Raw genomic sequence first — 13,103 nt, 5'->3', positions numbered from 1 at the left:
TGCCATGACAAGTGCACTTACTTACTGCAGTGTAGTCACCAAAACAAGAATTAAATGTGGGAACTAAAAACAAGAAATTGACACTGTAATATAAGAAACATGGATTATCAGAGCCAATCTGCCGCACTCCAGATATATGTTGTTTCCCACTCTATATTGAAAATTCTTTGTGGGAGAAATATGGCAAGAATTGCTGAAACAGATCAATCTAAGCATAAAAAAGGATACTTAGATAAGCAAGTATGTCTTGATCTACAAATCAATATGAGTAACTCTGTTCATAGGCTAAAGCAAGGAAGTATCTAGCATCTGGTAACAAGAAATGCTTGTTCATGTCTTGTCTGATCATCAAACTCCAGTATATATTTTACTTGACATATTCCAGGGTAATACCAATGAACAACAGCATCATCACATATTCCAATTAGCTATGTCAAAATAAACAATCTTACAACAACCTTAAACTTCCTTTAGTGGTTGCAAATGCCATAGCTCTATAGATGATGGCTGGTCAAGCAAATTCAGGACGAGAAAAATAAACAAAAAGGAAAAGCAAGAGAGAGATCATAACCAGAAATAAAGAACAGCAAAATACTAATTGAAAACATGTTTGTTTATACGTATTTTCCTGGAGAATATATTGATTTGACACCGTAGTTCAATATATTAACTAATACAAACACATTCTCATTTCACATGAAAACCTATACAAAATTGAAAACTCATATCTTCTACTGGAAATTGAAAATGAAAACACAAACAAACAGATTTTCCTGCAAAACATATGAATTATAAAACACCATGAAATACTCTTCTTTTAAAAAATTTTGAAAAAGGAAAGAAGGGTAAGAGAGATCAAAGACTATGAGATTACTTGGTATTGACAAGTGGATTAATACCTGAAGTCTGATCCAACGTGCAGCCAGAAAACTTGTTCAAGAATTCAGAAGTTGTGTAAAGAGCTAAAAGTAACAGTCTTCCCGGCCAGGCAAGGAATCAACTTTTTGCCCTTTGTCTTATTTCAACCACATAAGCTTGAGAGTGATTATGGGCCATAGCAATGGCGTTGCCCTTCCAGAAACTATTTCCATAAAGATTACTCAACCAAAAAACGAAACAGAAATCTTGATACTCTTTCCTTCTGGAGTCTTTTATCCCCTGAAACCTCTGATAGTAATAAAAGGCATCCAATCTTCCCTTGCCTTCAAGGATATATATTAAAAGAAATTACAAAGGAACACACATGGAGACAACTGCGTTCTCATAAAAGGAAAGTCGGTATATTTTCTCTTCAAAGGCACCGTCATGATTCTGCAGCAGCCTCTGAACTGATCAGATTTTTGAAAAATAAAATTTGGCATCATCCGCTGCAGGCGAAAATGTAACATTAATCTCTGGATTCTAAGTAACCCGAATCGGAAGCTCCAATCAATACTGAAACTTTTCCTCTTTTGCTGTCTCAAAATACTCTTTTCTTTTAACCAAAATTAGAGCAAATTCAAAACAGTCCCACAAAAGGAAAAATTGAAAATGTATAAAACCAAGTATCCAAAGCTCATAAAAACTCAATCTTGATAGGTATTCACAACCACACCAAGCATGCAAAGTTGCAAACAACGGACACAGGGGAAAAGAAGAGCAAAGAAAGAAAGAAAGATTGGAAAGTGAAAGTATTAGAACGTTTATGTGTGTGTTTTGTAATTTTGTGTTGGCAGGGAAGAGAGAAAGAATCGTATGCTATTCTTGGAGTGGGACCATCAAGTGCATGAAGAGGAAAAGTGGTCGGGGTTATTCCATTTGCTTCTTTTTCCCCCTGCTTTACCTTCGTCTTTTGCACCAAATTTTAACAGTAGCAGTGCCCACAAACACACAATCAAAACACACGTACTCTGTTGAATGTTCTTTTGTTCTTTGCCTGAACATTGCAGTTTTGGGAGGACAGTCAGATTATGTGTAACGCATGAGGATTGCAAGTACGCACAGGCTGGAACAGGAGGAATTACAAGATTTTGACCCGGGCTTTTTTGGTTTGCAGTATCTAATAAATACTATTCTAATTAATTGAATTTTTTATTCTGAATATTATTTATTTCACTTAATACATACTATATGTGTAAAAGTTATAGATTTATTTTATTTAAAAATTGTAATAATACCTTGTCCATATTAAATGCGATGGAGGGAAAAATAGAATCCAATCCAATTCCATTAATTGCTGTAGCATCTAACAATAACAATAAATAAATAAAATGAATGGTTATATAATCATAGAAAATATACAGAAAATGATGATTATGAATCTTTATTTTATTTTTATTTTTTTCATTTCACACACTTCAACTTCTGTTTCCACTATCTTCAATTAGAGCAAAAAAACTATTTCTTTTAGTTAGTTTATTATATTTATTTAGTTTTACCTTTTTTTCCCCTCTCTATCGTTCTAAATTTCTTAATATTATCTCTTTCCGAATCATTTATGTTTGCCTCAAAGTATTATTTTTTGATATTTATTTTATTTTTATCGATACTAATATAAAAGAAGGCATTTTTTATTTATCAATGATAATTTTAAAAAATACTTCTTTGTTTTTACAATCAAGTCACTGCCTTTGATTAAAGGTATTCATTCAATAAAATCAAATTAAACTGAATGAAAATTGCAACAAATTAAAATTTTGATATGCCAAAATATTATACTGAATACCAAATCAAATTAATCGATGGAGTGAATTTTGGGAACTATTGCAATTGTATATTCGACAAATCAAAATTTTCACTTAAAATATAAAATAGTTAAAATTACATATTAAACATAAGGGTAAATATACTTTGCCCCATTAAATTATTTTTTATGTAATATTTACCCCCTAAACTAACAAATGTAATACTTACCCGCTATAATTAAAGTTTTAGACAATATTGCTCTTATATTATATATATATATATATATATAGTTCAAACAATTTAGTTTTCTAACAATTTTGCATTTCAAGTTTAATATAAAAAATTAATTGAAAAAGTTATCTTTTAACTATAACAAAGTAATATATAGTTAATGAACTAAATAGTTTGAATTTTATAATATTTTATAAAATCAAAGTTAAGTAATGAATGGGATCAAAAAATATACAAAAAAATTCATGAAAATATTTTATTAATTGGATATAAAATTTTATTCTTTTTAGATAAAAATGAGTAATTAATTGTCTTTTAATCTATTTTTTTAAAAGAAATATGATAAATTATTTATATTTATTCATTTTTTCCTAAAAATATTTAAATTTTGGTTAAGTATATTTTTGTTTTGAAAAGCATATATTAATTGTTGGTTATATATATTAACTTACACTCCATTTTTAATTTAGATTCCTTCCTTGTTAAATAAAAATAATTTAATGATGGTTTAAGTGCAAAATACTAAAATATATTGAAAATAATATATTTATTCAAAGCAAGAAGGACATTTTTGTCCAACCAAAGGGGTAAGTGTTAGATTAGGAATAGTTTAGGGGGGCAAAGTGTATTTTACCCTAACAATAATAATTATATTTTTATTTATTTTTAAATTTTAAATAAGTAAAATAAGAAGAATAATATAAAAATAATTAATATATAAAAAATATGTACATAAATATTAAATATAAAAAAATATATTTCGATATTAAACATGGTGAAATAAACCTACACTAGAAACAGTATATTAAATTTTCAAAAAAAATAAAAATTAAATACCAAACAAAAAATTTTCAATTGAATTCCAATACCTTCTAAATCTTTGATTGAGGTATGAAATTTTCAATTTGGATGTGATTGAATTGGATGAGTTTAGTTGCGGCGTCCAACTCCAACAGTGAAGCAGGGAAAGTTAAATTAATTGAATTGAAAGTTCCCCTGGTAAGAGTCAGACAAAGGCCTCTCTTTCTCCACACCCAAATTTTCCACAAGGAATTAAATTAGTAGTATTATATCATATACGTCTTTATCAATGGTTGTAATCATGATATATTCATCACTAATACCAAGAAATTTCATTATGCTCTTCTTCAGTATTGTATTTTTTTCCTTGAGTGAACAGTAATTTATTCTTATGTGATATTGAAAATAAGCACATTATCTCTCTATTAAAAAAATATAGTAATTTATCCCCCTATACTTTTTAAAATAAAGCAATTTACCTCTTTATAAATATGATAAAATTGTTGTATTTTAAAAAATATAGGAAAATAAATCGCTATTTATTTTTTCATAAAAGAATAATTTGCTCATTTACGATATCATAAAAGAATTGCTCACTCCTCAAAACTCCTCCGGTGGACCACAAACAAAAGCACTTATATTTCACGTCAAAAGACAATCATTCCACCACCCACTGCTATCCCAAGATATCAAATGATCAAAGTGCTCTTCACCACTTGTCTGTGCAGATTGCAGCACCCTAGTTAAAAGCTTCTTCTCAAAGCAAATTACATACATAGCTTCCCTCCAAAGCTATAAATTGCAGATTCGGTAATATATTAGGTCAGGGACACCAATAAACAATTATGGCCGATCAAGAGTGGAGGCACCATCACTTAAATTAAAGTAATAGCTTCATGTCTCATCCAATGTATAAACATTAATTTTACTTTTAAATGTGTTTATTATTTAACAATATTAATTAAATTGATGTATTGTTTAATTTATTAAAATTATGGTAATGCAATTATTGCTTTCATATATATAAAAACTAAGAGTGGAAACTGTTGGTTTAGGTAACTAAGGAAAAAATAAATTTTTTTAAGTGAATTTGCATGATCTCACTCAGTATTATATTTTTTTTCAAAGAACTCCATACCCACAATTCGGATTACTTAGTTTGCAACAGTATAAAGCCAATTATTTCATCTCGTATATCAATTTTCTGAAAATTTTGGCGTTATCAAACATTTACGTTATAATATTTATTGTGTTGATCAATGTTATTATAATCTTCTTAAAATAATTAACTAAATATGTTTATATATACTTATTAGTGTTAACACTATACAGAAGTACACTCTCACGTACAGTACTAAACATCCAATTTTGACACAAAAATGACTTAAGCCGTACCAACCCTAGAACCAGGATGTATATTTCAACAGAATATAGTTGCTCTATTGAAAGAGAAATGAGATTTGTGTTCTTTAAATAACAGTTGTGCTGGGTTTTGTCTTTTTTTAGTACAAAAGCCTAAGTTTGACTTCAAATCTCTCTTTTTCTTTTTTTTTAAAAAAAGAATAATCTCAACTCAACTCATTGGTTTATGGAAAAGTACAGTATAAAAGACAAATCTGATCAAAAGAAATAAAAAATGAAAAAGTACGTAGACGAAATCAAGAGACCGTATCTTGTTGGGTTGATGGGTGGGCTAATTTCTAAAAGAGAAAGCAATGGGCGTTGGTGTCGTGAAATACTCTATCTAATTAAATAGTCAAAGCTAATACTTAAATTACACTACACTTGGTGGTTATACTAAATTCTAGACTACACGATGCAAAATCCTCTTTGAGAAAATGTGAATTGCGGGTAAAAGTTGGAAGACGAGGAAGACTCATGGTAAAGTGATATGATGGTCAAGAACAAGTTCATTAGTCATTTAAGTCATAGCTCATGCTTTTATGGTAAAAACTACACATTTTAGTTCCATAGGATGATTTCAATACTTTTAGTTCAAAATTTTTAAAATAGTTCAAAAATTTTAAAAATTCAACACATTTAGTTATGTACTTGACGGAATTTTCAAAATGATTTAAGAAAATTTATGGGACTAAACGTGTCGAATTTTCTCAATTTTATAAATATTTTCAAAAATTCGTAAATATGTTGAATTTTTGAATCATTTCAAAAATTTCATAAAGTTAAAAATTAAAAATATTTAACCCATCCTATTCTATGGGACTACAAACATATTTACACTGCTATTAATTCATTTCTCATGTGGGGACAAATTTGATGGGGCTCCCTAGGAATAAATTAACAAAGGGATTTGTGATTGAAACTAATTCAACAAATAGTCCTGTATAACAATGAGGATTACTTTATGTCAAAGGATTTGAAAAGATAAGCTAGGGTTTTTGAATAATCTGATCCAAGAGTTATCGGGATAGGGTAGGACAAAGACAAGATTGTGGGAGATACAGTTGATGACTTGAGGTCAAATTATGGGATGACAATGAGTCATGTCCCTCTATAGTGGACTAGGTAAAAATAGATTTAGCCCATGATTAATGATTAGATTATAAGGGTGTTTTTTTCTAAGTGATAGCCTGCCTGTCCACTGGTGGATGCATGAAAAGTTTGATCACTAAGAATTTACCATGTAAAGATCAAAGTATATTTCATTTACCCCATCCCATCCTGGTAATTCTCTATAGATGTCCATTTTCTCAGCTAATTCAATATTACAAGAATTGCCGCGAAGTCTCTTTTTCTGTACTTTCATCTTCCTATAGAATGCCAGTGAATATATATGCGACCAAAAGTTCACTATAGCAGAAGGATTTTCTACTCACAAAGAAAACAAATGCCAACAAAATTAATACTTAAGATTATTCAAAAACTGTTGTGGAGGAGGCTTCCGAAATACCTGAAAGTTTCAGGGACCATTTACATCTGGTGCAGGCAAGGATTCTTCTAACTTTTTATTCCTTTTGTAAGACTTCATCATACATAAATTGTTCTGCACCACGATCCAAATATAACGCAATACAGCTGGTTTGTTTGAGATCTTCTTATCCCTTCTTCCTGAAACTGAATTCCAAATTTCAGTGGTTGGTTCAACCACGTTCACGAGCGCATGCAAACTGATATCAGAAACATATAAGAAAAGATAGTGTTCACAACTTTCATACAATCTAAAGCTTATCCTGCTACACATAATTATATCAAAATATACCTTCAGTTTACACTGATGATATTTGCAGCATTTTCTCTTTCTCCTCATTAATTTCCTAGTATTATGCTGTCTCTTCCTTTGCTTCTTCTCTGACCAAAAACCAGCTTTGCTTAGATAATAAGCAGTAATCCAGTAAACTATTTTATATAATGAATCTCATGTTCCACCTTAAAGGTAATAAATATTGGAGGGTGTATGTCTTGGCACCAAACAAAACCGCTTTCCCTTTAAACACTTTTCAGCCTCAATACCGCTTTCAGTCCTGGACTCTGCACTCGTAACATTTATTCTTTGTTAGAAGAAGATTATTATAACATAAATACGTCATTGTTTTTCACAATTTTGAGCTTGTGTATTAATGATGCCCAAAATACTGGACTTGAATAACTATATTTTTAAACTGATACAATACGACCATGTATTACTTGAATTATATTCAGAGAAGAGCATAATTAAAACAGATAACATCTTCAAATGGTGCTAGAAAAAGTCACAGAGAAGCAGGAAAAACTCCATCAATTTCCTCCTCTCAGTCAACGACAACTCTGTGTTCCTGTTCCTACATAAAGAAGTTCAAAAAAGATTATTACGAAATCAATTACCAAGAGAAAATAATTTACTAAAATGTTTGCACAATGTTACTTGTTTTCAAGCAACAGATATCATCAATTTTCTATCAGGAAACTACTTGGTACAATAGATTGAAAGTGTTGTTTTCTGATGTGCTTGTAAGTGAAGAACATAGGTGACACCGTTAAAAGCTAAAAAGGTTAAATGCAATTTACCCCATAAGATATGTCAAATGAGCAAATACTCCTATAAAAAAAAAATAGCAAATTACCCCGCTGTGTTTCAAACAACAAAGCAAATTATTCCCCAATCAATGATTTAGATAGGAGAGTAATTTGCTTCATTTTCCAAACACAAGAGATAATTTGCTATTTTATTTTTTATAGGGAATTTTTTCTCATTTCTCATATCATAGTGGTAAATTTGCATTTTTCTCAAAGCTGAAATATTACTTATATCCAAAGTAACAGGTAGCATAAACTTTCTATCAGGAAATTACTTTATACAACAAACTGAAAGTATTGTTAGTGACACGGTTGAATGGTAAATATATCAATTAATAACTTGTCTAAGTCCTCAAATAATGGTAAATCAACCTTTCAGTCCAAGAAACATGCAAATCCATTCTGCGTTAAGTTAACATCAATGTAAGAACCATTTTCATGGAGCAAAAAAAAACAAAAAACTCGCATTTAGTTTATATGGACAAAGACTGACAGGAAATAATCCTCCGAAACAGCATCTTTCTTTAATTTTTCAATGTTAACCAGAATAAATTTGTCTCCTCCAAATATTTCATCCATATTTGAGATCTGAAGTTCATTTACTCCTGCAATTTATAAGCGTAAACATATGCATGTGGGCATATATATGCATAAAAACACTGAAGGAAACTAAAATATATAAATTAACACCTTGTTAGCGAGAACCTCATGTTAAGGATTCTGCAAAAGCTGCACGAAGAGATCGTGCTGACAAAACTCCCTCTGGAAGTCTTGCTGCGGTGGTTGCAGTAGCCGTGGTGTAGTATCGCTTCACCCAGGGATTAAAGAACGTTCTGATCCAGCACAAATCCTACTGGATCTCCTACTTCATCACACAATAAACTCAATGTCTTCAATATGACAGCAAGTAATTTCACACTGAAATACTAAAGATCTTAAAGTAGACATTAAATTAATCTGTTTCACATAAAGTGAGTAGGTAAATATCAATATCAAAGTTACTGTTTCTTTTTGACAAATATATGAAAAACTCGAAGTATTCAAATGCATCTAAAATTGTTGCATTCTTTTCATGCACCATAACAGATATATTTAGTAAGGACAATTCATTCAACACCAGGGTAAAACTATCCACACTTAAATACTCACAAAGCGTCCTACTAATATCCCAAACAGACGCTAATTTAATCAGTTTTCACATTGAATGAGAGAGTAATTTCATATACAAGTCAGTGCACTCCGTACGAAACAACACAATTGCGTCTCATACAATCTAATCATTCATATACTTTGTAGAGAAAGAGATAAATCTCAATGACCACACAAAACAACTCTAACGAGGAAAATAAACAAAACGTAGATTGAGAAGGAAGCACGGAGATGGAGCCGGAGCACTGGCTTTTTTTATCTTCATAAGCCGACTGCAAATCAACGGCGGTCGACCGGTTGCTAGAACTGAACTGCCAAAGATCAAGAGAAAACTCGAAGACTGATACCGTGAAATCTCCACGAAATCACAAATTTCACCACTAACGAATATTGAATCCGAGCTACTCGCCAAGATTTTTCTTCAGCGCTCTCTGGAGTGTGAGCTTTTGATCTGATTTTAGTTTGTCAAAATGGAGGGAAATTCGGGTTCTCCAATTTTTATAGCGGGAAATGGGCCGAGGCCCGATTGAATATTTGGGCCGAACTTTCCTTTTTTGTTAACTGGAGGCTTTTTTGTAGCCCAAATAGTTCGAAGCTAAGTTCCCCTTTCAGCAAAAAATTGTATAAATAAATTTTATATGAATAAAAAAATACAAAAATAATTTGATAATTATTTAGCATATATAATTAGAAAAACTGAAAAAAAAAAAAAAGATATGCCTTATAATTATAAGATAGTTCAGACCTATGATGCATCAATATGGACATGGACACAACGATATGGAAAAATTTCAAAAAATTAGAACTCAATACGATACTAATACAGCTATAATATATTTTTTTTATTATATCTTCTCAATTTCTTCACATAAAATTAAAACGTGTGATATGAAAAATATTTGATAAAACATAAAATAAATATATCGTACACCTAAATGTCTAATCAATTATATGACTTAAAAAATATACATAAAAACACGTAATGAAGAATTTCTAATCATCGAATTTAGTTGAATTATCAAGACCATCTCTCGATTTTTTAGTCATTTTATCCCAAAACATCTAGTAGAAGTGAACCAATTCTTTTTCTTTTTTTTTATTTAGTCCAAAATTCTTTTTTTTTTAAAGACAGCCGAAATTTTTTAAACTTATAAAAATAAACTCAAAATGTGTTCAATTTTTATTTTATTTTATATTTTCAAATACAGGAGCCGTGTTCGAAATATGTCCTAACTGTATCTATATCAGACACGTGTTTAACACTATACCAAATAATTTTTTGAAGTGTTGGTTCATATAAATTAAATTACAAGCAAATTAGGCAAGCAACTAGCATATACTGAAATATATTTATGCAATACTTTACAGCATCTCATAAGATATGAATACCTTATAAATTGAATCAAACACCCTCTTATTTAGCAACTTTATGAATGACAGACACAAGACAGACAAATATATATACACTATGTTTGTTTTCATTTTCAAGTTATCACCCGGACGAGTCAAAACATACCCAATGTTTGTCATCATCAAAAACACCTTATCTAGGTGTTTTAAATTGTTTTAGCATAAATACATACATATACATAAAAATATATAAAAAAGACATGATTTGACAGTGATTTGACAATGAATAATAATTTTTGTCTCCCAAAACACAACATTAAACATACAATACTTATTTTAAATTATCTTAAAAACCAAATCCAAACATACATACTATCTCTAACACACACTTATTTATCTTTGTTTTTCTCTCTCTATCTCCACAAAATACAACAAAACACTCAGAAAACAAATCCAAACATTGTGATAGTGTTTGGATTTGTGCTTTGAATGTTTTATTTTGGTGTTTTGGAGATAGAGAGAGAAAAATATAGATAAATAAATGTGTGTTGGAGATAGATGGTATGTTTAGATTTGTGTTTTGAGGTAATTTAAAATATATTAAAATAAGTGGTGTAGGTTTGATATTGGAATTTGGGAGACAAAAATTATTGTTCATTATCAATCATATATATTTTTATATATAAATATGTTTATATACAAATATTGTATGTTTAAGATTGTATTTTTTGAGATAAAAAGCAATATTCATTGTCAAGTCATATTTTTTTTATATTATATACAAGTGTAGATATATATTATGTATAGAAAATTAAAAAATAAAAAAACACACAGATAATGTGTAAAAAGTACAAAACCAAACATTGGGCGTATTTTATCTTATCTCGAGAAATGCCAAAATATGAAACCAAACAACTTATTTATTTCTATTTTTCTCTCTCTATCTCCAAAACAACGAAACAAAATACTCAAAATACAAATCCAAATACTATGATAGTGTCGTTGTGGACACTAGACAGGGATCAAAACCATCCGATCAATGTTCAATGAATTGGACAAGCTACATACATGTGTAGTTCTAAAATTACAAAAGAAAAAGTAAAACTAAAAAACACTTTTAGATATAAGAAACGAATATTAACAATAAAAACTATTCACTTATTTGTCTCTTCAAATTGCAATCAAAGGGGTTGAAATTTATTTTTAAATGCAGATGTGTAATTTTCTCTAAACTGTCTGAACAAATTATGAGTCACCTTGAAATTTAGTATTAAGACTTTGAAGGACTGTAGACAATGAAAATATGAGACATCATGGTTGCAGCACTTCATCGTGGTCGATAGTTCAGGAGTTGCTTTGGAACTCAGGCTTAATTGTGGGTTTGTTGTGTCTTGTTGTATGTTTGTGTTGTCGTGTGTCCCTCATAGTGTTTTGGGGACTCATTTTTTCGGGTATGAGTTGGATTTTGACTTGCAGCTCACTTCTATTGAGTTTGAACACCATGAACTTTTTTGTGGATCGATTTCCCAACATGTTGATGGGGAAAATTCAATTCAAATTGGGTTTGATCAAATCTGAACCAATATATGGCAAGTGCAATGCACTTACCACTTAATTTGCATAAAGTATCTTGTTCTTCCTCATAATTTATGGAGCTCGTCCCGGCTCACTTCGGGAATACATTTTCTTAATTATGTCCGGATAAGAAATCAAAGAAAAATGGAAGAGGGACAACTTCAAAAGGAAGAACAAATGTTAAACTTACCAAATCAGCACAGACATGCTGAATTACTATAATAACCCTGACCAATTGATCTAAACCGTGTAATAAACGTAAACAAGGGATAAAGTAATACCTTTTCTCTACTTATCTAAGTGCACTGAAACACACAATATAAATTTAGTCGATCTTGCTTTCTGGCGACGTCACATGCCATATTTAAAAATATCTCTCCAGTTAATCAATTTAAAATAAAATAAAATTTTAATATTTTATCATAAGAGCCAAAATGCAGAAGGGATAATGTGCAATTATGCATGTGCAAAATGGAATAGTTAGGGGTAGTTGATTGAAAAATGATGAGTAACAATATTATGTAGCAACCACACCATTATTCTCCAACTTAATAATTAAGACAAAAGTGAGTGGAATATGTACTACTCATGCAACTTTCTCCATTATCTCTACTTTATTTATTTATTTATTTATTTTTATCGTGGAATAATGGAATACTCTCCCTTTGGAATTGACATATCATCAACTCCATTATAATGGGGTCCCAAACCAAAAATTAAAATAAATTATTTAATTTAATAATAGTGAATGCTTAGCTTTTTTATTTATTTTTTTAAGATAAAGTAAAAATAATTTAATTTTTCCATCAATATACAAAAATAAACCCTTTTATAAATGCAAAGAAATTACATCATATAAAATATTGAAATTTGATAAATGTATAAATTGAAAAAAATATTTTTTTTTCACCCAAACCTTTTTATATATTATCGTTTATTTTAAAAGAATATTCTAAAATTATTGCATGTTTATTTTTTTCACATTTATAACGACTTTTTTAAGGGTAAATTACATCTCATAAAGTTTGGTATAATTATAAATAGCTCTTTATTATTTGCTAAATTATTAATACCTTATAATTTTTATCGGTAACAACTCAAGCCGTTAATTTTCATTAGGTTTTCATCCATTATTTTTAGTGAACGTACCAAAATGCCCTTATGAATTATTAATTATAATTTTACTAATTTATCATAATTTTTAAAAAACTTTTTATGAATTGAGTGAATATTTTTATATAGTTTTTCAAATAAAAAATTATCCACCTCATTCTATTTTTTATTTTTTTTAAAAATACAGTAAATTCAAAATTGACAAT

General features: G+C 29.5%; 1 protein-coding gene across 1 annotated transcript in view; it reads right to left on the bottom strand.

The window, feature by feature from the left end:
- LOC105173167 overlaps positions 1-9,300 on the bottom strand; it is a gene marked incomplete in the record, with an annotated part of 13,127 nt that extends 3,827 nt beyond the window's left edge. Inside the window, 7 exon segments of the mRNA XM_020697811.1 lie at positions 1-24; positions 900-1,367; positions 6,608-6,824; positions 6,917-7,005; positions 7,084-7,185; positions 7,342-7,475; positions 8,401-9,300. Of these exon segments, the coding sequence (XP_020553470.1) occupies positions 1-6 (6 nt within the window).

This window comes from Sesamum indicum, linkage group LG11 (genome assembly GCF_000512975.1).
Source record: "Sesamum indicum cultivar Zhongzhi No. 13 linkage group LG11, S_indicum_v1.0, whole genome shotgun sequence".
Classification (NCBI taxonomy): Eukaryota; Viridiplantae; Streptophyta; class Magnoliopsida; order Lamiales; family Pedaliaceae; genus Sesamum; species Sesamum indicum.
Note: the sequence above shows the minus strand (reverse complement) of the source record. Positions and strands in the feature narration are given on the sequence as shown.